The sequence below is a fragment of the Tetrao urogallus genome (genome assembly GCF_951394365.1).
Source record: "Tetrao urogallus genome assembly, chromosome: 1".
Taxonomy (NCBI): domain Eukaryota; kingdom Metazoa; phylum Chordata; class Aves; order Galliformes; family Phasianidae; genus Tetrao; species Tetrao urogallus.
The window spans coordinates 42113969-42141375 of NC_136813.1; the positions used below are offsets into that span (position 1 = coordinate 42113969).

Here is a 27407-nt window from a genome sequence, read left to right on the forward strand (position 1 = left end):
AGGAGCATTTTTCATCTCATGGGTTCTCCTCCACTTAACAATTTTGTTATGTTTTTGTTATGCTTGGTAATTCATGACAGTAAGAGAGGTAACGGCCTCAAGTTGTGCCAGGAGAGCTTCAGGTTGGATATTAGGAAGAATTTCTTCTCAGAAAGAGTGATGAGGCACTGGAACAGCCTGCACAGAGAAGTGGTGGTCTCACCGTCCCTGGAGGTGTTCAAGAAATGTGGAGATGTGGCACTGAAGGACATGGTGTATTGGTCATGGTAGTCGTGGACTAGACAATATTAGTGGTAAAAGTCTTCCAACAATTTTGTGTGGTTTTCTACTGTTTGTGGTTCTGTCTCCCTTCATCACCAACACAACTTAAAAAAATCATAGAACCATAGAATTATTTGTGTTGGAAAAGACTTCTAAGGTTATCAACTCCAGCCATTAACCCAGCACTGCCACATCTGCTGCTCAACCACACCCTTAAGCACCACACCTACATGTCTTTTAAATACTTCCAGGGATGGGGACCCAACTACTTCCCTGGGCAGCCTGTCCCAATGCTTCACAGCCCCTTTTTGTAATATCCAGCCTAGAGCTCACTCTGGAGCAACCTGAGGCCGTTTCTTCTTGTCCCATTGCCTGCAGCTTCGGAGAAGAGACCCCCCACCTCCTCGAGGCAGTTGCAGAGAGAGATGCGGTCTCCCTTGAGCCTCCTTCAATAAGTAAATAGCCCCAGCTCCCTCAGCTCTTGTCACGACACTTGTTCTGAAAACACGCTGCTGTGAATCAGAAGACCCGAAACATCAGCAAGTCTGGTAGCCACAAACGTCTGCCTGCATCCGTTCGTTTCGAGCCCGACGACAGAGCCTCCCGCTGCGCCTCTCGTTTCCAATCACACCGCAATCTGCATAATTACCGCCTCGACACCTACGGGCTCACATCATTCGGCGTCCCGCCGCGGCCCCGAGCCGAGAGGCCAGGCGGCGGCCCCGGCTTTGTTCCCTCCCCGCTTCGGCTGCCGAGTGGGAGGGAACCGGGCCCGCCCGCGCCTTGCCCGCCGCTGTCGGGAGGCGCAGCAGCGGCGGAGCGGAGCGGGCGGCGGAGCGCAGCGCAGGGTCCCGACTCTCGTTCCCGGCGCTCCCTCCCCAGCGCCCGCGGGCCCGGGCGCTGCCCTGCGGCGGCGCGGCGAAGGGCCGGCAGGATGGAGGCCGCCTTGCTGAAACCGGCGATGATGGCGGAGGTGAAGGGGAGCGGCGCCGGCGCGGCCGTGAGCGCCGAGCTGGAGGTGAAGAAGCTGCAGGAGCTGGTGCGCAAGCTGGAGAAGCAAAACGAACAGCTCCGCAGCCGTGCCGCCGCCGCCCGCCCGCCCAGCCCGCACCTGCTGCTGGCCCCGCTGCCGGCCGCCGCCGCGCTGCGCCCCGCCAGCCCCCCTGGGCCGGCTCCGGCTCCGGCTCCGACCCCGGCCGCGCCGTGCGTGCCCGGCCCGCTGCCCGGCGCCGCGCCCGGCCTGCAGGAGCCCCTCGCCTACTTCAAGGCGGCTGGCGGCGGGCAGGAGGCCGGCGGTGCGGGGGTTGCCACGGTGCTGGACGAGGTGGCGGTGCTGGAGCTGGAGGACGGATGCTGCGGCCAGGACGAGGATACATGGTACATGCGGATCGCCCCCGCGGCCGTCCCCGGGCCCCTTACGGGGCTGCCGAGCTTCCCGGCTGCTGGCTCAAGGCGTTATTAGCATTAGCCCCCAAATCCACTTGATCTCGTGCTGCTTAAACTTACATCTGCCTTTTTTATCCTGCGTTTTCTTTTATTTTTCCTTTATTTTAATGTGGCGCGGTGGGGACCCCCAGTGCTTGATCCCTCGGCTCCCCTCCCTGCGTGTGCCCCTTCTGCATTCTCCCTTCCGCGGATGCTTGCCTCCCCCGATTTGAGGTGTCAGCCTAGTTCCAGCCTCCGCTTTACATAAGGAATTAAAAATATTAAGGGATTTGGGAAATCCTTTATCAGGGCAGCGCCGCCTCGCTCGCCATCCTAAAATCTCAGTCCAATTGTAGCAGATCCTAAGGGATTTGGGAGGGCTTTTGTCTTTTAGACATAGACCTAAAGGGTTGTTTGTGTATCTTCATGTAGCATCAGGACGCATGGCGGTGTGCTGGTGCGTCAGGTAAGGCAGCAACAAACAGCAAATTAATAAAGCCTAACAGAAAATTGACCTAGAAGAAGGATTCCTTGAAAACAAAAAGTAGGGGCTTCTTGGAAGGGGTAAATAAATAACGTCTGGTGCTTCCAACTTGCCCCAGCAAAGCATGCAGACATCTCAGGAACTATCCAGACGCTGCAGAAATACTATGGAGATGATGCTGCATAACTGTATTGGGGATAATTGATGCTCAGTTGTGTTCATACACAACACACAGTCTCAGTAGTATGACCTGCATTATCTGTATTCACATATCCGTCTTAAGAATGTGTTGAAACTTCAACATCATTTTTCTAATGATTGCAGTTTTTTAATAGGAAGGTTAGATGAGCTGAGAATACAACGTAGTGCAGCTGAGAAGCACTTAAACACCCTTATTTTGGTAGCAGAAAAAATATTTTAAAATTAATCTGAATAATGTAAATATTTCTTGAATGTTGGTTATATCTAGTTCATGCTACAAGGTTATCCATGCTTCAGTTTTTGATAATTGCTTCTTCCAGCTGAGAATCGTCCAAAAATTGTATGGACATGTTGCTAGTGTGGTTTCACTGTGTGCACTGTTGGTCTGTGCAATGTTCCTCTGGGGCTATAGGTCCTGATTTTACTTCAGTCCTACAACCCAGTGTTCGTGACAGAGGAGCAACAATGATTCAATTTTCCTTTCCACTGAGGATTTGTGTGCTCCAGTCCTCCTCAACAAAACATTATTCCTTTTTGTTTATGTTTCACAAAGCACTGCAAAGTCAGCATTATTTTGCGTGCCTCAACAGAGTGATGATCTTGATCAGCGTCCTTTTTGATGTGCCCCCAGGAAGCATTCCTAAGTGCTTTATTAAGATAAAAACTTGCCTACTTGTCACACAGCCGTGTCTCTACAAGAAGAATTTGGCAACTTGTTTATTCTGCCAGGAGCTGCTTTACCTGTTGCACATTTTTCATTCAAGGTTGAATTTCCATCCTTTTCCATTAATGGTCAGCTGTGTGATGTCAGCTGCCTGGGGCTTTTTGTCATGCAAGTCTTCAAAGCAGTCTGGTATCTAGGAGGCCAAAGACCATTGTGTGCCCTGGTTGTTGGTTACTAATTTTAGACCTTAGCTTTTTATCTTTTTTTTTAAACAAACAGTAAAACAAACAAACAACAACAACAAAAAAAAACAGGATTAGCATCATTGCAGACAAGTCAAATCTTTTTGTCAGCTCTTTAAGTGTGTCATCACTGAGAATTCATCAGTTGGACGTCTAACTTTTGAAACACTTCTGCAAGTTAACAGGAGAGCTCAAAGCCTTTCTGTTTTTTCCTTTTCCCTTTCTTTTTTTTTTCCACAGGATCATTTTTAAAATATGTAGCCAAGCACTGGAGGAAGCAAGGGGAAATTAGTCTTCTCCTTAGAGCAATTCAATAGTTGAACTCCTCTGAGACTGCCAGGAGAGATACCAGTTGAGGTGAGGGTATTGATTCGCTGTGAGCTGGGCAGGGAGCACTGATTTACCTACCTCACAGGAAGAGATACAGGGCAGAGATGGGAGAAGAGTTACACTCTGGCTTGGGTAGCTGGTGAACCAAAACTCTCAACAGTTGAAAAGCTGAAAGCAGTCTACCTGATAAGCTCAATCCTTTTGTTGTTGTTGTCTTGCCTTTTGTACCTCCTATTTGGATACTGAATCCTTTTGCAGTCTGTGGAGCATTTTGCTGATGCAGAATATCTAAGACTGTCTGCATCCCCATTGATCAGAAGTGGTGAGGCTGATAAGCTGAGAGTGATCTTGGGCAGCTAATAATAGTTCATTTCCTGGGAAGATTTGTGTTCACCCAGGTGAGCTGATGCCTGCCCTGGTGAGCTAATCTGCAAGGGCAGCAGCAGCAGCACAAATCCCAGCTTCAAGAATTTACCCATGAAATCCACTCTTGATACCTGGCTTCCTAATGTGCTTGGCCATCTGATTAGTTGCCTTCTGTAGTATGAGAATAGCGCATGAGAGTAATGCATATATGCTAGTTCTTTTTGCTTTTTTTCCTGGTGGAAAACAACATGGAAAACATCTCTATAAATGTTTTCTAATCTTTAGAAGTCTGACTGCTGTACAGCATTTGCTTCATCTAGGAGAAGGCCCTTTGTACAACTTGCATTATCATGAGCGTTCTGACAAGTTGATTAAATTATAGGTCAAAATGCAAAGCATAACAGTGAAATTGTAATTTATACGCAAAATTGAGTATTGAAATTATCTAATCCCCAGTAAAGATAAATAGAAAAGGGAAAACCGGTAGCTTCTTTGTTGTGTGTACATCTTTACAGATGTGTGCAGCAGCTAATGCATTTGAATTTTGAACCTTTCTGAAATTCTGACAATCTTAATAATGAGATGCGGGATTTTAATGAGAGGTCTCATTGAACTTAGATTGGCAGTTCTAGACCTGTAAAGTCTGTAATTTGGCACCTGGCTTGCTGAGGAGGGAAGAAAATTAGTTTAAACTAATTTTCAGAATATCTCTTGTTATTAGAATTATATTGCAGCTTTGCACTGTTAAAAATTACAAAGGGGCAGGAAACTGAGAATAGAAATGTAAAATCTTAAGTATTGCATTTCTTGCTGACATTTGTGTGTATTTTGGTTAAGGTTGTACGTCTTGCCTAACAAGACTGTCACTCTTCAAGAGAAATCACTGAGTCCCCTGCAGTGGTGCAGACGTGTTCTGGATCATCCAAGTCCTGAGATAGAGGCTGCAAAACGTTCCTTATGCTTTAGACTGGAACAAGGTATGTTGTTTGAATTTTTCTACTAGTAAGCTGGCTGTCTTGTCCTAGTGTTTCAATGTCTTTTGCAGTTCAGCAAGCTCCAAAAGTAGCAAACATGCAGTTTTTCTTGCAACTCTTCCTCTACTCCTTGAACACTATTGTTAATATTTATTTTGATGATGATGAATTTTTTGAAGTATTAAAGTATTCTCCTTCTTTGTTATTCTTTTCTTTTGTTTCATAACTCATATTTTCAACATGGTATTTTTCATACATTGCTTAAAACAGGAATTTGCGGACCTCTTTGCAAGAAAACTTTGATGCAAACTTTAGTACTCATCTGGCACTGAGATTTGAAAAGCAGTGCTTCTGGTTATATGCAAAACCAAATTGTCAAGATGCAATGCATTTTTTATTTTTTTGTTAATGAGTTAGGATCGTATTAACACTGTAATAAGCGTTCGAAGAGAGTGAATAAGATAGAAAACTCTATGTTGATGTTTATAAGTCACTAGGTAAGAAAATACAGATGAACAGGAGGTTGACAGGAAAAGGAAATACAGCCATCTGCTCGTACTGCCATTAGCTGTATAACTTAGCTACAATATTTATTAAGAGTGGCTGAACATGTACATACATGCTTTGGTGCATATGTAAAGTTTTGGTTAGTCTTATCCAAAATTAGGCATTTAACTGAATCAGTCTCTGAAGGGATCTTTCTCTTTGCTTTAACTAAAAGATCACACAATAATTACTGTCATAGCAATAAGCAGTCGAGTTCATTTGCCTACAGTTAGGTGAGCCAAACTGGGGTTCATATATTGGTAATAATCCCACCTAGCTGTAGAGTGGAATTTGTCTTGGGATCCTAACTGTGCTCAGGTGTTTGCAGTGTGTGCTGGAAGTCTGTGTTTGGCAATTAGCGGGATTTTCGTCTAGAGTCCTGGGGAGCTACTCAGGGAACGTGGTGTAGGTGTTGTTCTTAGAATTAAATGGAGCTCTGTTGAGTCCACTGACAATAATGGAACTCAACTTGCATCTGGTCACCTGAAGATATGTCACATCTGAAGATATCCTACATCTAGATTGTGTAGGGCATCCCAGTTTGGAACTGAATACTGGTGTAGAGGTTCCACTCAAATTGTCCCATGTAGGCATTTAGTACCATTCGGGATGTCCTGAGTTACCCTATTTGACATCTGGCTTCCACTCAGGAAGGGTGCAAACCTTTCTCAGGTTCTGTGACTCTGCTATTCTTTTGAAGGTATCATGGCCTCCCAAGCACACCTCAGTATACTCTCTATACATATAGGTATGAGCAACTGAATCAAGTCCATAATGTTTATGCAGGAATCAGCCAGAGGAATACATGACCTATTTTTCCCTTCCAAGGTATTAATTTACATTTAATAGGCAATAAAAGCATTAGAAAGGCAAATTTATTTCTTTGGATTTAAATCACTATATGATTATCCATACAGTCTCTCTGCAGAAGTCACAGTGAGTGACATACATTGACTTACATTGATGATGGATCACTTCAGTTGTGATGGCGTCATGAATTTCCCAGGCTTTATGTTGATATGGGAGCCATATGTTCAAGGAAGGAATGGACTCCTGTTACAACTGCAAGAATTTCATGGTAAAATTGTTACAATTAACAATGGCACTCTTCTTTCCTAAATGTTAAATTTTCAGACTTCATACTTAAAAGTTGAAAAGTATTTTCCCCCTTCAGCTGTTGGCTTTGGAATGGTATTTTAGAGTGATTTTGAAATCTAGTAATGATTTTTCTGTAAGGCACAGAATCAACTGTAGCACTATATATGAGAGAAATATTAAACACCTAGTTAAAAAAAAAAGTATTTGTAATGTACCAGTATGCTCTTTCTGAGATGTTTTACAGGTAGAATTAGATTAGTAATTTGTCAATGATGCATCAGCCAAAAATTAATCCAGTTTACATTATCATCCCTCTCTTAGCACTGTGGTACAGACAGAAATGAAAAGCGGTAAAAATAGATTTTTGTCTGCCAGATCAGCACGTATGAATGCACACAGAAAGTAAAATTTTGTGACGCTGTTTTTCTGCATTTAACAAATTTATGTTCTCTTCTAGCAATATTTAAATCCGTGCTCATTTGTTCCTGCTTAAGTTTCCCTTATTTTATTATATTTTGATTTTCATAAAAATGATGAGTTGTTGTGTGAAATTTCCCAGCATTGGAATGGCTCACAACGAGCCTAAATGCCTTTGAGAGACTTAAGCCAAAGCAATCCTAGGCAATGAAATAATAAAATGTCTACTTGATGTTTCAGGTTGGAGAGTCACTTAATGATGCTATTTTTCTTTTCACTTTACTGCGCCTGTTTCCTTTCTAGTGGAAAAAGAAAAAAAAAAACTGTTTTATGTGTTTCAAGGTGGAAGATTTCATCTTGGAATAAATCTTTAGGGGTATAAGCACAGTGGTGGTCTGCAGGTGATTTCGCTGCGAAGTGCTGTGAGAACATAGACAAGCTTCTCTGCATGCCTCTGTTCTACCACTTATTAGTTAACTTGTATGTTTAGTTTGTAATGAACTAGACTTATTACAAGTCCTGTTCCAGTGGATTAAGCATGATAGCTTTAAGAAGGATAAGAGTTATATCAGAGAATCATTTGAGTTGGAAGGGACCTTTAAAGACCATCTAGCCTAACTCCTCTGCTGTGAACAGGGGCACCTACAGCTCCATCAGGTTGCTCAGAGCTCCGTCCCACCTGACCTTGGATGTCTCCAGGCGATGGGGCATCCACCACCTCTCTGAGCAGCCTGTTCCAGTGTCTCACCAGCCTTATCATAAAACATCTTTCTCATTATATCTAGTTTAAATCTCCCCTCTTAGTTTGAAATAATTTCCCTTCATTCTATCACAACAGATGTTTCTATTGAGCCCGTCCCCTTCTTTCTTACAAACCCCCTTTAGATACTGAAAGTCCGCTATCAGGTCTCCCTGGAACCTTCTCTTCTCCAGGCTGAACAGCCCCAGCTCTTTCAGTCTTTTCTCTTATGGGAGATATTCCATCCCTTACATGGAATCTCATATGGTAAGGTCTTTACTTAGAACTTTTCCTGTTTTCCAGGTGCAATTCTAGTGATGAGGTGATCTTTGTTTTTACTTTATGACCTGACCTGAATCAGTTCTTTCTCTTTGTTCTTCTTCTGTTATCTTTTGTTTAAAACCTTTATGGTTTTTGTTGTTTACCACGGTTCTCCATTTACTGTAGAATCAGTTCCTTGTCCATTTGTCACTACTGCTTTCTGTCTTATTTCTTTAGTTTCATTTAAATCACCAGGGTCACTTAATAGTCGTAAAAGTATAGTGGAGCTTCTATAATCCTTGGTAATCCTTGACGATGTGAAATGTCAGCATTAAAACCCACTGGGGGAGAGAGAGATGTAGTATATAAACTTCCTAGATGCTGCAGATTGGTATAACTTGTCTGAAATTATTAAAAGATGTTGATATACATCCTGGATGAAGCTAGACTGAGTAGCTTCACTTCTGTAAAAACTGCTGTGGAGCAGTCAGATGGATATACTGAGGAGTTTAGAGGCTTAGGAAGGAGTCAGGCTATAGGAGTTCAGCTTTTATGCAGGGCTTCAAAGCATATTTCATCCAATTCAGCCTTCCAGAAAGAAAACTACTCTTCCTTGGAGAATATGAAATATTGGTTAGAGACAGAGATCATCGTAGTTGAGTTCTTATTCACAAAAGCTGCTTCAGATGTTTCAAAAGAGTAGGCAACAGAAGTCTAGAAATTTTGCAGTTGGCTGCAGTAATTTATGATGAAGCTATTTTTCATTTCTTAAAGTAAATAATATACTTCAGGATGGATGCTATTATGTTGTATGTTGTGTGAGTATGGTATCTTGTTAAATAGATCACCTGTTGATTTTATGATTTCACAAAACCCAAAAATCTCAGTGAAATTTTAGCGTTTATTGTACGGGATCCCAGATATTAATTTGCAGTACTAAATTATTTTTATCTGTAAAAAATTTTAGCTGGTAGAGTCCTAGACAGAATATTTTATTTAGTTATGAAGCTTCTGTCTTACACAGAACTAGGACAGGTTCTGTCCTGTTCTCCTAATTCTTTCTTATCTTCCAAAAGACTCACTATGAAGTCATTTAGTTTGACATATTTAAGATGTGTTGTATATTTAATCAACAAGTAAAAATTGATGTTATAAAGAACTTTTACACCATGGTCTGTTAACAGCTGAAGCAAACAAGAAATACTGTAAGTTACTGATAGTTTATATTGTGTGTCCTTGAACTGAATCCAGTGCTGTTTTGCGTGGCAGCGTGTTGTTTCTTTCATGTACATTGATTTGTCAGAGATGCATGTTATTTCGATCAGGAGTGGATTAATAAGATCTAACGGAGCTTTCTCATTCTTATTTTTCATATGTAATGGAGATTAAAATTTTACGTGAAATCCTTCTGGAGCTGCAAATGATAATGTCTTGAAGCCTGCAGACAATAGCATTGCTGTTTTCATCACAAATAAAACAATTTCTAAGTCTCTTGAAGGCATGAAAGAAGTGGCAAGCCTGACTCATTTCATAGCATGAGTCATAGAATGGCTTGAGATGGAAGGGACCCAAGAATCATCAAGCTCCAACCCCCCCTGCCACAGGCAGGGCCACCAACCTCCACATTTAATACTAGACCAGGCTGCCCAGGGCCCCATCCAACCTGGCCTTGAATGCCTCCAGGGATGGGGCATCCACAGTCTCTCTGGACAGCCTGTTCCATCGCTCACCACTCTCTCTGTCAAGAACTTCCCCCTGACATCCAAAATTTTCTCTCTCTGTGTGTTTCTGACAACAAAAGTTGCTGGTATCTGTAATACCTTTCTGCATCTGAGCTCCTTTCAGGGAATATGACATCACAGAGGGCAGTATGTATAGCAGTCTTCTACCACAGTGCAAGTTTAGCACTCAGAGCACACAAACATACGTGTGTAGGAATTATTTCCTATTAGATTTCATTTATTTGAAGTAACATGTAACACTGGCATAATTTTAAGAAGTTCTCAGAGGTTTTGCAAATGCTGATATCACTGGATTTTCTAACACAGCTACTGAAGATTATTTGTATGCTTCAGTTGGGAAAAAATAAGTGGTTTTCAATACTCTACTTGGAAGCATGTACTTCCATTTCAAATAAAATATTTTTCTCCGGCATTGGAACATTTCTACTCTGCACATCACGGTAGAAGGTTTGGTTGAAAATTTTTATAACAACAAAATGCACAGAAAATCAGACAGTTCAATCTATTCATTTCTCTGATATCTCTATCCTTTGTAATATGGCTCTTAGGTATAATATGCTTTTTAAGAATTTTTCATTTCTTATTTGGGAGTTGGCTGTTATGCAATTTGTAATTAAATGTTTTCTTAGAACTGATTTCTAGTTGTCATTACAATTATGAGAAGATACAGAATTTGCAGTCTAAGAAGTCGTATTACGTATTATCTCTGTTGAGAAGATATCCACCCCACTTTAGAATGAAAGTGCTCTATTAATGCACACCTACTACTGAGCTAGGATTATCAGTTCATCCTGAAAGGTTTAACAGCCAGGAACACTGTCAAATTTTACATGAGGATTTCAGAAGCCTTATTTAAAACAGGGGTGGTTTATGTTTGCAGTGTAGGCTCACTCTGTAATGCAGCATATGTATGAAAGCAGTAGTAGTAGCTTTGACCCTGACAGTTACGCTAAAAATACAGGCACAGTTACTGTTATCCAGTGGAGCACTAAATAATGTTTTTGTCTGAAAGGTATACTGCTGCTTTCCCAGACAGAAATTAAAGATAGGCTTTATTGATGGACATGGATGAGCTTTGCTCTGAGGATAATTTTGTTGTGGGGAAGAGAATCTTTTCAAAGCGGGCTGTTTTGGAAGATCTCATTTCATTTTGGTCCTGAAAGTCTATTTATCTTTCTCATTGTTAGTCTCCAAATTATTGTTATAACTTTTTTATTTAATTTCCATTTTCTTTCACTGCCCATTTTTGATAGCTACAGAAAAGAACAGGAAATAAAATTTCATGATGTAGATGAGCCTTCCCCATGTATGTAGAGGTATGTAGAGGTAGCATCACTCCCTTATGAAAATATTATTTATTTCTGTGTTTCTGCTGTCAATGAGAACATTGTTTCTTGTCTTCATAGCACTGTGTCTTTTTAAGAAGCTTTTGTTCAGACTTTTCTATGCCATAACTCCTAAATATCTTTTGAGAGGTCTTTACTCCTAGGATATAGTCCGTAGGCTTGTATATATGATGTATAGTGTTTGTCCTTGGTGGTTGACATCACATTTTAATATATTAGAAAAAAAGGACTCACAGGAATCAGTGAGTTCAACTCCGGGATTATCACAACATAGGACCATCCAAAATTTCATCTGTATGTCTGAGAGTGTTGTCCAAATGCTCCAAATGCATTTGAGTTGTGTATCCAAGGCATGTATGAAAATGTTGAGGAGTACTGGCCCTAAAGTCAAGCTCTGTGGATTTACTTTATAGTCTTTGTTTGGAAGACAGAGTAAGTTAGTTTGGATGATGGAGACATATTATTATATTATCACAGGACAGCCTGGGTTAAAAAGGACCACAATGATCATCTGGTTTAAATTCCCCTGCTATGTGCAGGGTCGCCAACCACCAGACCAGGCTGCCCAGAGCCACATCCAGCCTGGCCTTGAATGCCTCCAGGGATGGGGCATCCACAACCTCCTTGGGCAACCTGTCCCAGTGCGTCACCACCCTCTGAGTTAAAAACTTTCTCCTAATATCTAACCTAAATCGCCCCTGTCTTAGTTTAAAACTATTCCCCCTTGTTCTATCACTATCCACCCATGTAAACAGTCATTGCATCAAGAGTTTATGCACTCTTTTCCAAGTATTGGAAGGCCAAAGTGAGGTCTCCCTGGAACCTTCTCTTCTCCAAGCTAAATACAAACGTATAAAAATGAAATTCCTGAGTATTTTATATGATTCTTTCATGCACTTCTCCTGAGATACTGTTTCCATAATATTACTTCTAGAATTGGATATGTTTTTAAAAGTCATAATTACAGAATATATTTTATTTTGGAATATTCACTTTTGGGGGAGGTCACTAAGCCTTTTTTATTCTTTGAACGTGGATTGACCCAACACTGTAATTGCATACTTAATTAAAAGTTTCATGATTCTGAGAAGATCAAGGGAGAAATGCACTGTAAGTCTGCCTGCAAGACAAAAAAGTTGCTTTTCTCAGAAAAAAAGAAAAAGCTGAATCCTGGTTTATTCTTGTTTTAAAAAGCAGTTGTATTAAGTTTTAAGATTATACTTCTATTAATTTAAAAGAATTGTGAAAGAGAAAAAAAAAAAAAAGTACTTCAGCATGCTCTTGATTAATTTATTTTGTGGAATGTTTGACTATGAGATATTGCAGAAATCAGATGTGGGACATTGGTTGTTTTAAAGTAAAGTTGAGCTGATAGCTTAGACACCATTTATTTGTTTTCTTATTTTGTTACCAGAATAAAATAAAATAAATAAAATGCAATACAGTAAAATTCTCCCGTAAATCAAGATATTGGAGGTATTGAATCACATTCTTCACTGGTAAATTTGAACTCTTCATTTTTCACGTTTATACCCTGTCAGGCATATTCCTTTCTTTTGTTTGTTTTTTTTTTCCCCATCATGTCCATGCCAAATAAACAACGTGTGCCTAATTATATTTCACTCACTGGTCCCAGATTTGCTAATTCTGATACCATTGCCTAAATCATCTCTGCTTTACGTGGTGTCACGTATGAGGCTGTCAGGGTACTGCCTGTTCCTTGTAATGTTGGGTAATGTCTCCTATCTGTCTGGTAGCTTCTGTTGATGCATCCATTTACTTTCACCTCCAGCCAGAGACAATCATCTCCTTGCTTAACTCCACACAATCAGTATTTAAATTTCTATTACAGCCAGTAGAAAGACAGGGCTAGATTTAATTATCCATACATATGGCACTGATGCCTTCGAAATGCCCAAAGCAGATGTCTGAATGGCATGAGATGCCACTGATGAATTGTAGACTTTGACTGTAATCAGAGCTTACTTGTGGACATTGTAGATAGTCAGAAGAAAGGTCTATGGTGTAGTGATGAATGCCTGAAACAAATTTAAGAGAGAATGTTGATTTCTTTTTCTTCTTAGGGGTATATATGTTAGCATGTTACATTTTGTAATCAACCATGATTTTATTAGTAATGAATTACACTAACCTCTTCACTGATGTATGTATGAACATCTCAGGTCACTTTTAACATGCAACCTGTTAGTGTAATAAATGTGTTTTAGAAGGAAGATTTTTCAACTTTTTAAAATTCATTCTGGATCTGTGTTTAGGTTACAGCTTTTAAATTATTAGCATGCTGGCATATGGCTCTTGTGATTTTTCATGCTTCATACAGCAGCATGTATTGATTAGTTTTGTTTTCCATTTAGAATTTCTTTTTACATATTAAGAAATTTAGTATAAGTTTTTTATTGATACTATCATGTGACTGATAAGTTATCAGCGCAAAAGAAAATAATTGTGTAGGGTACTTTGAACTTTGTTTAGTGCATAAATAGATTTGATGTAGCATTAGCTGCTTGTCATGTTTTAAAGTCACTTGAAAACCATGTAGAAAGATTTGAAAATGAAAAGAAATGAAAATGGTGTTTAGATTGTTGGCTGTTAAGGATAGGGACTGTCATTTATTGTATGCTTCAGAAGTGCCTCATGCAGTATAATACCAGTTTAATTGGACTCTGAGTACTACCACAGTACCTGACCTTTGAGAAATGAGAAGTGTTGAGTATTGTATCTTAAGGATTTGAATCTGTCTTGTAGCATATATAGCCTATATATATATATAATATATAGCATATATTGTAGCATATAGCCTAGCCAGCATGGGTTGCCTAGCCAGCATGGGTTGCCTAGCCAGCATGGGTTCATGAAGGGCAGGTCCTGTTTGACCAACCTGATCTCCTTCTATGATCTAGTGACCCATCTGGTGGATGAAGGAAAGGCTGTTGATGTGGTCTACCTAGACTTCAGCAAAGCCTTTGACACTGTCTCCCACAGCATTCTCCTGCAGAAGCTGGCAGTCAGAGGCTTGGATGGGTACACTCTTGGCTGGGTAAGGAGCTGGCTGGAGGGCCGGGCGCAGAGAGTGGTGGTGAATGGAGTCAAATCCAGCTGGCGACCGGTCGTGAGTGGTGTTCCGCAGGGGTCGGTGCTGGGGCCTGTCCTCTTCAATATCTTTATAGATGACCTCGATGAGGGCATCGAGTGCACCCTCAGTAAATTCGCAGATGACACCAAATTGGCTGGAAGCATGGATCTGCCTGGGGGTAGCGACGCCCTACAGAGGGATCTGGACAGGCTGGAGAGCTGGGCTGTAGCCAATGGGATGAGTTTCAACAAGGCCAAATGCCGGGTCCTGCACTTCGGCCACAACAACCCCAGGCGACGCTACAGGCTTGGGGCGGTGTGGCTGGAGGACTGCGTAGAGGAAATGGACCTGGGGGTATTGATTGATGCTCGGCTGAACATGAGCCGACAGTGTGCCCAGGTGGCCAAGAAGGCCAATGGCATCCTGGCTTGCATCAGAAACAGTGTTGCCAGCAGGAGCAGAGAGGTGATTGTTCCCCTATATTCAGCACTCGTCAGGCCGCACCTCGAGTACTGTGTCCAGTTTTGGGCCCCTCACTGCAAGAAAGATATTGAGGCCCTGGAATGTGTTCAAAGAAGGGCAACGAAGCTGGTGAGGGGTCTGGAACACAGGCCATATGAGGAGAGGCTGAAGGAGCTGGGAATGTTCAGCCTGGAGAAGAGGAGGCTCAGGGGAGACCTCATTGCTCTCTATAACTTCCTGAAGGGAGGCTGTAGTGAGCTGGGGGTCGGCCTCTTCTCTCGTGTCATTAGTGATAGGACCAGGGGGAATGGTTTCAAGCTACGCCAGGGGAAATTCAGGCTGGACATGAGGAAGTATTACTTTTCAGAAGGGGTGGTCAGGCACTGGAATGGACTGCCCAGGGAGGTGGTGGAATCACCGACCCTGGGGGTGTTCAAGGAAAGACTGGATGTTGCGTTGAGGGACATGGTTTAGTAGGAGCTATTGGGAATAGGTGAACGGTTGGACTGGGTGATCTTTTAGGTCTTTTCCAACCTTAGTGATTCTATGATTCTATGATTCTATGATTCTATATCTCTATGTTTCAAATTTTGGAGGTATTTGAAAATTCATGTATTTGTGATTTTGGCTTCAATCACAAGGTCTGTTAGGGGGGCAGGAAAGGATTTTGTGGCCTGTCGTGTATGAGTGATGTCAACTTAGTCATATATTCTCTTGTTGCCTGCAAATAGAAAGGACTGAGTTCAACATCCTAATGGTTTGAGGTTCTTTCTCCCTAGTATTCATTGAACCACACAGTCTCAGAAGAGCTGAGGTTTGCAGGGACTTCTGGAGGTCACCTGGTCCATCCACCTTAAGCAGTGCCACCCAACACAAATTTCCCAGGCCCATGTCCCGCTGGCTTTTGAGGATCTCCAAAGTGAGAGACTCCACAACTTCTCTGGGCAAACTATGCTGGTGCTCAGTCACTCTCACAGTCAAAAAGTCCTTTCTGATATTCAGAGGGCACCTCCTGTGTTCCGATTTGGGTCCACTGCCTCTTGTCCTGTTACTGGGCACCACCACAACCCTCAGGTAGATCAGTAGAATGCTATCAGACCTTCCTGGTGCTCTGTATTCCTCCATCCTAACCCATAGGAAAAGCAGGGAAGAAAGTGATTTTTATGCAAGCACTAAATACAACAGAATAAACTGATGGAGGAAATCTTTGCCTTCAGCATGTTCCTTTGTGTTGCCTTGAGGTTTGTTTCTGTCATTTTTGCTTCATGTATTGTGAAAGCACATTCAATTTATAAGCAAAAAAAAAAAAAAAAAAGATTTCAGTTTGTAAGAGGCACACGTTTTCTTGTGTTGGATATTGTTATTTTTTGCTTCTGTGGGTGCTGATAAATCTGAGGTAATTACTTTGAAGAAACAAATGGTTTTTAGTGAATAGTTTGAAAAACATTTCAAACTTGCCTAAGACAATTCCAGCTAATTGTGGGCATGACTGGTTCTGGTGGTGAAAATGCTTGAAAAGATACCGTGAAGTACCTTTTATTCCATAAAATAAGACTTGAGCAGAAAGTTACTGCAGCAGCATCATAATTCTGTTGACGGTGATCATGTAACTCATGTGCATGGACTATTGTTTCTGAGTTATTCTCATACTTTCCCTATTGTAATGTACTCTTGTTGATAGCTTTATACTCCTACACATCCCTTTCCATCAAGTTATATGTATGTTACTTGCTTTCAAGAAACACAGATTGCCTCTTCGTTAAATGTTTATACAATTCTTACTACAGTGTAGGTACCTGTGGGATGTACTGATAAGGCAAAGTTTACTTATGGAGTCTCTGTAGAGATGTCTGAAATCACCCCAAAGGAGCTTACGTTTAGGAATATGCTCTGACTTGGTGGCAGGAGGAGACAGTCTTTCTCTGGGGAATCTGAAGAGAATAGTCTCTCTAGGCTAAAAGCTGTCATTACAGAAGCCCTGACCCTAATCACAGTAATAATAATGACAATAGTACCTATATCAAATATCTTTATGTCATTTATCCTGTTTTGCATGATTATCATAGAATCATAGAATGGCCTGGGTTGAAAAGATCCACAATGATCATCTGATTTCAATTCCCCTGCTATGTGCAGGGTCACCAACCACCAGACCAGGCTGCCCAGAGCCACATCCAGCCTGGCCTTGAATGTCTCCAGGGATGGGACATCCACAGCCTCCTTGGGCAACCTGTTCCCATGCGTCACTACCCTCTGGGTGAAAAACTTCCTCCTAATATCTTACCTAACCCTCTCTTGTCTCAGTTTAAGACCATTCCCTCTTGTCCTATCACTATAAACCCTCGTAAACAGTCATTTCGCCTCCTGTTTATATTCTTTTTCTTTGGTATTTTATAAATAGAAAACCATATTTTACAGTATCTTCTATGTTAGGGTTAATGATTGAACTATTTAATTTTTTTTCACATTGTGATGTGATATCTCAATAGATTCACATATTTGGATTCCAGCTGATGTGTAATTAATATCCAGCACTGCTAAGAGAGGGAAGTGAGGTTGTTCTTCTATGGGTTGCTTTCAGAACAGATTCCTTACGTGTTATCCTTACCACAGCTGAAGGCAGAGAGCTCCATTTGAAAGAAAGTGTACAGAAGAAATAAGAATTACGTATACTACTGGAATTTTAAATTTAAGAAATACAATTTAACTATATTTTTCATGCAGCTGCTGTTCTGAGAGAAAAAAAAAATTGCCTTCTCTGAACCATGATGTAATAGCCCTTTTTGTTTTTCCTCTACTCCAATCAATAGGGTAAAGGAGTTTCTGAAATAATACTTTCAGCATGTTCTCTTAAATATTTTGTTTATTCTTTGGATGGACCTGTTTGCCCTAATTATTATGTATTTGTGAAAAGCTTAAGTTTATGTGGTCTTCTTTTTCTTTCTCTTTTTTTACTGGAATGGCTTTTCTAATTCTGACCCCTCCAGCCCTTTATTGAATTGCCGAGACTAGAGCTGCAGAAAAGGAGCCTGCCCACCGATGTGTTTGCAATGACTTAGCTTCTTTATTGAATTGACGGGAAGATAAATACGATGACACTAACAATTGTAGACCTGCCAGTACAAAGATACAGACATTCAAAAGACCACAAAGCAGCTGTTGTACTATATGAGTTGAAAGCAACACTTCCAAAGGAATGCTGTCATTGGATGTTTTAAAGCATGTCAGTACATCCACACACAATAGTGCCATGCTGTGTGGATAATACACATTGGTTAGCTGTTTTTTGGATCCAACTTGTATTCAAATTGTCCCGATACTCCTTGTATTTCAACTTTTAGGTCACATCTCAAGCTACTATATATGTCTGTATTTCTCTGTAATACATTCTGTAAGTGCATTCAAGGTAAGGTTCAACTTTCTTTACTCAAGATTTCTTAAACATCAAGCTTGAAGTGTCAGGAACTGATAGAAAGACAACCCCAGAGTAGCATGATTCATCTCATGCTGTCTTCCTCAAGTGACAGGGAGGGACAAGAGAAACAGCTGATTAGGTAAAACTGGAGATCAAATTTAGACTGGGAGAATTTGCTGGGCTGAATACTGATCACATGATTTGTTAAAAGATGGAGAACATGCTGCATTTTGCAAAACATCTACCAGTTCCCTCCTTTCTGGCTAAACATTAGATTGGCTGCCATACCAGTGCTATTCTAAGAATTTTTAGTCATCAGATGTGTCACTCAATTAATTTAGAGTCATAGAATCATAGAATGGTTTGGGTTAGAAGGGACCTTTAAGATGATGTAGTTCCGGCACCCTTTCTGTAGGCATGGACACCTCTCCCTAGACCAGGTTGCTCAAAGCCACGTCCAGCCTGGCCTTGAATGCCTCTAGGGTGGGTGCATCCACAACCTCTCTGGGCAACCTGTTCTAGTGCTTCATCACCCTCACAGTCCCTTTACTACCTTTACATATGCTGTGGTAAACTAGAATTGTTTCCACTGTAAAATTAACCTGATTCAATAGTAAAGTGATGTTTTTTCAATTTTATGGTAGGAGTGAAGGTAACTATGTAGGTTCTGCTAAAGGCTTAAGTGACTGTTAAAGTATTAGAAAAGTATTACAAATATTCATCCTTCTGTAGAGTTAGGGTACTACACTAACCTAGAGTCACGCAAAGAGCACAAAGCACATAGTTATTTCTAGAAAAACAGGGTAAATCCCACATAGATATTTGATATAGATACCACTGCCATTATTATTACTGTGATTAGGGTCAGGTCTTCTTTAATGACAGTTTTTAGCCTAGAGAGACTACTCTCTTCAGATTCCCCAGAGAAAGCCTCCTGCCACAAAGTCATAGCATGTTCCTGAACATAAGCTCCTTTGGGAAGATTTTAGACATCTCTACAGAGACTCCTTAAGTAAACTTTGCTTTATCAGTACTTCCCATAGGTGCACTTCAGTAAGAATTGTATAAACAGTTAACGAAGAGGCAGTCATTATGCGTGAGCAGTGCTGAAATGGTGTGTGTACCATAACTTTAGACACTGCTCTGCTTAAATCTACTGCTTTTCCATTCTGTAGGCTGCAGTGACAAAGTTTATATGAGGACACCTTTTTCATGGTAGACGAATGAACACGCCACTCATAATTAGTATGCAGTGGGGCTTTCTTCAAGGTTATTTGAACTATATGAGAACAAATTAGTTATGTTGGTCAGTCTAGATGCAAATAACTAATAGTGAAGATGTGCTAATGGTAATTTCTTGTCATGGTCCAACATTTCCTTAGGTAGATTTATCAGCCTCCTCAGAGCTTGTTCTGAGCCCTTGCATAGTCTGCTCTGCTCTGTAGTATAAACAGTCCTGCAAGCCTCTTGTGGATCCACTAAATTTGAAATAAGACAATTTATGTTGCTGTGGTTGTATCTTCTTTTAATTTCTTTACATTTAAATGTAACCCACTTTCTCTTCAGCGAGGATGTCATTCTTGCTCTTTCAGATCTGCTGGCATACACAATGGTGTCCTTGCCCATTGCTTGCAGCATATGCTGATTTAGATTAAACAGAGGCCTGATAATATCTCATTCAGAGATTGGTAGCCAGGAGGAGCTGAGACAGGACATCTATCCAGCTCTGGAAGATATTTCTGAGGCCTTAGATACATGGTTGTAGTAGGAAGGTGATGTATCTATCCTCAAAGTAATTGTGGAATTGTAAGATAGTTATCATTTTCTACTGTTTCTTGATTCTGATTGTTACAGATATGATGAAATTGCCAGTGATTTACTCTGTGCTATATATGTAAGTAAGTAATTGTTGTAAGACATTGAATTCATCTCACCTACCTTTAGACATGTCATAATTTCCTTGAAGGTGTGCCAGACAGGTTGGATGAGGCTCTGGGCAACCAGGTGTAGTGTCAGATCTGGAGATTGGTGGTCCTGTGTGTTGGTGGCAGATGGGTTGGAGCTTGATGATCCTTGAGGTCCCTTCCAACCCAAGCCGTTGTATGATTCTGTGATTCATAGAGGTTGTTCTCTGATAAATATTTTCTTTGCAGGCAACATTGACTTTAGCAGACTCTGCTTCCTGCTCCTGTTTTCTCCTTCTCCATTTCTCTGTTAAATGGCTTGTTATAAATTTCCAGCATTTTCCTGGTAAATGGGAATGAGAAACTCTTTTTAGTATTTAAAAAACAAACAAACAAAAAATCTACAAAAAGTTATTCTTAGTACAGATTACAGAATTCATCAAATTTATCATTAAATCTTTGTAGGAAACTTGTAATTGCAGTGTAACAGTATAGCTGAGAAAATGACATTGGGAGGACTGAGGTAAAGGATCATCCTGTAGGAACAGGTTACCCTTCAAGCTGCCCCTACTACCAAGAAGGATGCACAACAACTTTACTTGGATTGAGAAAGCTGTTTATGTTGGATACTTGCAAGCACTGTTACACTCTAGTGTTTCAGAGAAGTTGTCTTTTTCAGTTGCTTAGAAAAAGGGAAAGCTAAAGCCAGTTTCTGAAGTCTCTTTCTAAGCTCTGTTTATTGTTCCCTGTAATGAATGCTGTCAGAGTGAATTTACTTTGAATATATGCAGACGTGTATCTCAGCCAGTCACCATGATCCCCCTTTGTAGTCAGTGGAGGCAAACAGGCACAGCTCGTGGCCTTTTAAGTGGAGTTGAGGTGAATCATGCCCTGTTCTTTCACTTTTGAGTATATTCTGTACTGTGGTGACTAGATCAGCCATAAATGTCTGTACATCAGAGCAGCTTCATCATGTCTGTGTGACACAGGCTCCTGTGGACAAAAATACCATAAATAGATAACTAGAAAAGAATGAGAACAAGAGGAAGCAGCACTCACCCTTGCTCTGACACTCTCCCAGGTGTATTTTCAGTTTGGAGTGTGACTGAACCAGATATGATACCTGATTTATGTGATTAACCAACCTTTGATGGATTCTTCTTTGAACTTATGTAGTTTCCCCATGTGAACTTTTATTCTTGATAGCATTCTTTGGTAAGAATTCCTTATTTTAAAAAGCTTGTAATTCCTTATTAGAAGGCTCCTAAAAATAAGTGGTGTAAACACCCTCCTTAATGAATGAAAAGATTATAGTTTGGCAGAAGAGTCTGGGCAATCTGTTTTTTGTACCACATTGCCTTATGTAGTAATACTTGTGTCTTCTGCTTAGGAAATTATACCTTGTTTCAAAATAGTTGAAATGTGACAACTTGTATTCTTATGGATCCTGATTAAGAATCCACCAAACAGACAGAAAACACATCAGATTAGCAGTTTGTAGAAATTGCTAAAAGCTGAATACAGGAGCTGGGGAGGGAACAGACATTTGGGCCCCAGGTCATTACTAGGTGTAGTTTTTCAGTGTAATACTTGTCCAGTATCTCAGGAAAGGAAATTTGGAAGCCAGATTTGCCTGTTTGCTATTACTTCTTTGAAAATTTGTTTTTTGGACCTGTGCATGCAGAGGGAGTTTTGCATGCAGTAAGAAAATGAACAGTGAGACAATTATTTATCACAAAGCCTCTGTGCTTGTCTGTGTAACTAGTTAGTGAATAGTTCACCTATAAAGAAGAGGCAAACTTAAACAAAAACCCAGCCATGCAAAAGCAAAAAGCCAAGGCATGATGGACTTTTTTTGTAGGAGTTTTGTATAAGACATGTAATTCATACTGCTCAATTCCATTTTGTTTCTAGTCTTCTGAATGCTTAGAAAAAATCATTTGTGTGGAAAAGTTCTGTTGGGGAATGGTGGTTGGACTCTCTCTGCAATTCAGCGCGCCACTGTTGGAACATAGTGTAGTCATTTTTCCAATCTGTAGTGTGTCCAAAGACAATTTTCAGGTCAGCATATCACTGAATTATGTTGAAACTGAGTGGTTGTGTGTCTTGAAAAATATAGAAATCTTCGCTGCCTGCAATGATACATCACCATTGACACAAGTGAAATTTGTCTGACACAGTGCAGCATTCCTGAATCTTACTTAGATTTACATTTTTTTCAGCAACTGTAGCATGCTCAACACTACTGTTGATTACATTGCTTTGCTGTGCTGGATGAAAGTCCTAGACACTTCTGCAATTTAGATGCTTTCTGACTGTACCTTTGAAAGAGGTCTGTGCTATTTTTGCTGGGGCAGATTTTGAAGTATATGAGTTGCTGCAGTTTGATTTAAACTGTAGTAAACCAATACAAACCAACGGAGCTACTTTCTAATTTTATGCTAATATTGATTCCTTTTTATGTTATTGTTGAAAAAGAACTTACTTTATGTGAATAGTTGGGAAAGAAGCTTTTTTAGGTACTTCCAATTCTCACATACACTTAAAACTAACATTATTTTTCAGTTTTCCTAGGCTTAGAGGAAAGTAGGCAATCCTTATTAATTCTCTCAGCTCTTCCTAATACATGATTATGTCACCTACCTGTAGTGGCAGTTGTTTTCATTAGACTTTTGATACCGCGTTTGAGGTTGAAGTTGATTGTTCTTTATTATTTTAAAGTTAAAATTATTTTAAATGGAAAGGGTGTTTTAATATTTTTTTTAATTTATTTTGTATGGCAGTCCTGTATATTGCATATAAAAGTGCTGTGAAGACTTCCAATTTTGTATTGGAATTACATTCTTTTAGAAGACAATGCAATGAAAATGCATGAAAATGCTATGTTGTTTCTTACAAGCTGACCTGTGTTAAGAATGTGGGAAGTCGTTGGATTTCTACTCTAAATCCTAACAAAACCTAAGGAAAATGTTGCTGTTTACTTATTCAGCCATTGCAGTTTAGTTGTGGAGGTTCAAGGATAAATATATGCAGGAAATTTTATTTTGGAGACCCTTATTTACTGATTTGTGCAGTCGGCACTTACAGATTCATCATTGCATTTGTGGATGAGGAGGCATCTTGCCTCTCCGGAATGAGACATCAAGGTATGAAACAGCGAACTAGCCCCAGGAGCATTCTGTGAGCTGGGTATGACAGTGGAGGGAAACAGCTTTGGACAATGACAGATTCAGTGTGAGTGAAAATGTCCATTAAGCATATGAAATGTGGCTCTGTGCTGATGACAGTTTTGCTGACTGGATGGCTGAGGGAGCTATAGCTGTGGTTATGAAACTGTAAGTGCTTAAAAAAGGTGTTGAGACAACCACAGCTGATGATTGGGAGAGATTGGAACTAAGAGTGAAATGCTTGAAAAGTTGAGATGTTTGCAGTAATATTCAATAAAAGGAGAATATGTGTATTCACCAGAATAACTTCCAGTTTTATAAATATAACTCAATTATCTTGCATACAGTAATAGAGGTGACAACATTGCTGTCTTGGGCCCAGAATTTGTTTTGTTGTTACTAATAAAAATTGTAGTTTTTTGAAGAAGTTTTAGCGCTTGTAATTGCAGAGAAAAGCATGGAAATTGGATTGATGCTGGGAGATGTTTTTTAAATGTTAAATTTTGAATGAAACGTACTGCTCTCAGTCTTCATTTTTACTATTGCTCATTTGCTTCAGTGACCATTTCAAAACGTGTAAAGAGCAGACTGGCACAGCACATTTGCAGATGCACATCACTAAGCTCTTATAGTTTGCTGAAAATCGTGAGGCCACCAAGGAAGTGGTGGTATCCCTGTCCCTGGAGATGTACAAGAAACGTGTAGATGCACTGAAGAAAATGGTTAGTGGGCAAGGTGGGTATGGGCTGATGGTTGGACTTGATGATTTGAGAGTCTTTTCCAACCTTAATGATTCTGTGATTCTACGTTACAACTATTCTCTTTTGAGTACAGAATCTGATTGCCTCACTGTACGAAGCAGATCTAAGGGGTATATGTGCTTCTAAGCTTCCTGTAGTAGAGAGTTACGGAGATACTTGAGATGCTGTCTGCTTAAGCTTTGCTTTGAACATTTTGAGACCTGGAGATCAGTTCCTGCATATTGGCACCACAGCATTGCTTGCAATTGAGTATAGAGTCCCTCCTGTCTTCTTAAGAGTGTTTAAAATCATTATAGGAGTTTTCAAGGATGTGAAAAATCCTTGAAAAAATCCTTGAAAAATCTCTTCAGAGAGCAGTAGGAGCCCATGTTTTTCACTTCTTAAGCAAATACCACAATTGTTGTATTCAGCAAGTAGCAAAAATTTTCAGTTCCTCTTACTGCCTTTTCAAGCATGTTAACTACATACCTGTTCCCAGGCATACAGCTAACTGCAGGAGGAGGGGCCAGACTCTGAATCACAGGGTTCTAAACTATAGTTAAATATCTGCGTTTGGGAAGTTGTTAGGTATACTTCACTCACGTGGTACCTCTTAGCTTGTTTAAACTCTTACCTACATGAAGGAAGAAGTTCTGAATTCCCTTCTAGCACTCTTGAACGTCCCCAGTGCTTAATGCAATACTTGTGTTTCCCAAGCAGGACTGTGTGTTTTACTCGTGGAGAAGACTTTTTTTTTAAAAGCATGGCTGCTGTGCAACTGCCTATATGCATAATGTACTAAGGAAGTGGTTGGCTTTCTTTCTCAAGGAAAGTATGTCAGCAAGAAATTCTGAGGGCCTTGAGTGGAGGCAGGACTCGATCACAGTGCGAGGGCACAGAATGTAGCCCAAGACCTCAGATTAATTACCACCTACAGTATGGGACTTACTGGATTGACTGTATTTTAAATACTTGCTCAATTGTTAGCTTTGAAGAGAGGCTTTATTCAGGCCATGTAATTAGTACCAGAGTCAAGTATCTTCATATATGCAATTCAATTTATTTTTTAGCTTTGAATATAAAAGCTATTTTCATCTCTGGCCTAAAGGCTTATATAAAACTTAAGCTAATTGAGCTAGATAGCAACTTCAGATAAAATTTAGTTGTTAATATAGCAATTTAATGTTTTATTCTGTCTGTATAGCAAAGAAATAGTTATTTGTGTTAGAGTGAAAGTAGGTTGCTATATACAGAATTCTGCCAAACTGTTCACTGAGTTTCATAATGGAATTATAAAAAAGAGAGGTGTTTCAAATGTACATATACTCCCTGTAGTTTCTTGAAAGCCCTGGTATATCCTTATCTAATATACAGAGCTTATCTTATGTACAGCAGCTGTACTTGATCTGTCACTGTTTTGCTTAACTGCACAAAATTAAAACAACATGATGAGAGTCAATGCCAGTTTTACCTTGTGTCCCAGCATATGAATGATGTCATTAATGTTAATAGTCAGTTTTGGCCTCACTTTCAAAACTGGCTTTTGTATATATGCTTAGAGATAGAGTTTGTTCTAGTTATTAATATTATTCCATTCCTTGTCATGCAATTCCATATATGGATATATATGGATATATATGTTTACTTATTTAAGTTTTCATGTGAATTGTTGCGTAGTTGTTAAAGCTGATTATTAACAACAGTCAGTGTGGTACATATTTGTGTTTATGTAGTTGCTTAAAATTACTACACTAGTATCCTGCATCATTTTGATATATCCAGCATATCATTTTTAGCAAAATGTTAGTAAAAATTTTAAAATGTTAGTAAATATTTTAAGGTTACTTATAATAGATGTTATGTAACCCGGTATATTATCAGCAATCTAGTTAGTAAGAATTGATCAAGTCCAAGAAAACAATATTCAGAAAGTTGGGCATTCACAGTGTAGCTGTTAACTTTGAAGATTGAGACAAAGTTATTAAAACTTCAAAGTTTTTATGTATTAGAGATTATTAGCTCCTTTTTTGGTGTCAAAGGTGAACAGCTTCATGCTTCATGAAGTCCAATTGTTAATGTATATGACTCTTTCCCATCAGGAAATCAGAAGGATTTTTTTTGCTTCTTTTCTCTTTATGATTCTTTAGATAAGCCTGTTTTCCTTTCCACAGCTGGTGTTTCTTCCTTCAATATGTCTTCTGGATTATTCATGTTTATATCCAACTGCAAGGGTCAGAAAATTCCTTTATTTTTAAAGGGCAGATGAGTTTTGTAAATCATCTCTGGGAGCCCAAGTTGGAGCTTTAAGAAAAAAAAACTACTAATATATGAAGTGTTGAAGCCAAACAGCTTGGCTTTTAAATTGAAAATAAAGGTCTTCACAATGTTGCCTCATTCTCTGGAAAAATCCTACTGGGAACCATTAACAAAGCACAAATCCTTGCGTATTTTAACAGTGCTTACTGTAATAATCAGAGCAGACTCAGAATCAGTTTGGAGTAAAATAACTATCCTAAAGTGACCATCCATCGCACTATTCTGTGATTTTATAAATTTTACTTTTTTTTGTATATTTGCTTATGTATGTGTAGCCTTCATTCCCTACATACCTTTTCATGTTTTTGGCATAACCCAAGACTTATATAAGTCTAATCTTACTGTTGTTGATACTGTTGAAATACTCAGTATGTACTTCATTTTGATATTTCCATTTCAAACCTAATGAAAATGGTTTTGTATATTCGAACCTAAATTATTGTTTAGGTGTTAATCATATGCATAAAAAATGACAGTCCTCAGCTGAACCTGAAGCATTTGAAACACAGAACCCAGTAGTTTCGGGGGACATTTTAGAATAGTATATTGCTAGAGTTTGTAGGCATCTTTCTCTGCCTTCCCTTCAAAACACACACAAGTTGAAAGAGTAGTTCTGAATCTGTTTTGTTATAAATACTGAATATATTCTTAGTGTGGGTTCTTGCTTACATAGTCACAATGACTGTTGCTTTGTGCTCTGTAGGCCAGCTTACAGTGGTGATTGTACAGAGCAATGAATGCTGTTTATTTGTGCTGCACGGTTCACCACATCTGTGGGTGAGAACATGCTGGAAGCTAATTGGCCTGGCAAATGATCAGACTGTGATGAAACAAGACCTTGTGTTAGGCAGAAAAATAGAATTACAAGGAGCTGTCGTCCTTTGCTCCTCACTGATAGCTACTGATGGAGTGACAGATGTTAGCTGTGGACATGATATTTAGATCTACTCTATCACACACATTTCTTTAAGTTAATGCCTCAAATTAATTTACAGTTTTGACTGCTTGTGGGTTAATCTGATCCGTAGTGACTGTTACATACTGTTTTGTAGAGCTGTGGTTGTTGGAGTTCACTCTTCTTTTTATCTTGTAATACCTGCACACTTGACTTTTGAACTGCAAATTTTCAAAATTTACCTTCAGTAAATGTTAAATAGCTCTATCTAGAGGCAGAGGCCATGTTGCTAGGCACGGTGCAGTTTTCTAGAAGTGG

The 27407-nt window shown here is 39.8% G+C and overlaps 1 protein-coding gene across 1 annotated transcript in view; it reads left to right on the plus strand.

The window, feature by feature from the left end:
* Positions 1 to 1195: 1195 nt before the first annotated feature.
* SLAIN1 (SLAIN motif family member 1) overlaps positions 1196 to 27407 on the plus strand; it is a gene marked incomplete at both ends in the record, with an annotated part of 59131 nt that continues 32919 nt past the window's right edge. The window contains 2 exons of the mRNA XM_079540530.1: positions 1196 to 1638; positions 4811 to 4950. Coding sequence (XP_079396656.1) covers positions 1196 to 1638; positions 4811 to 4950 — 583 coding nt within the window. The remainder of the gene's footprint in view (positions 1639 to 4810; positions 4951 to 27407) is intronic.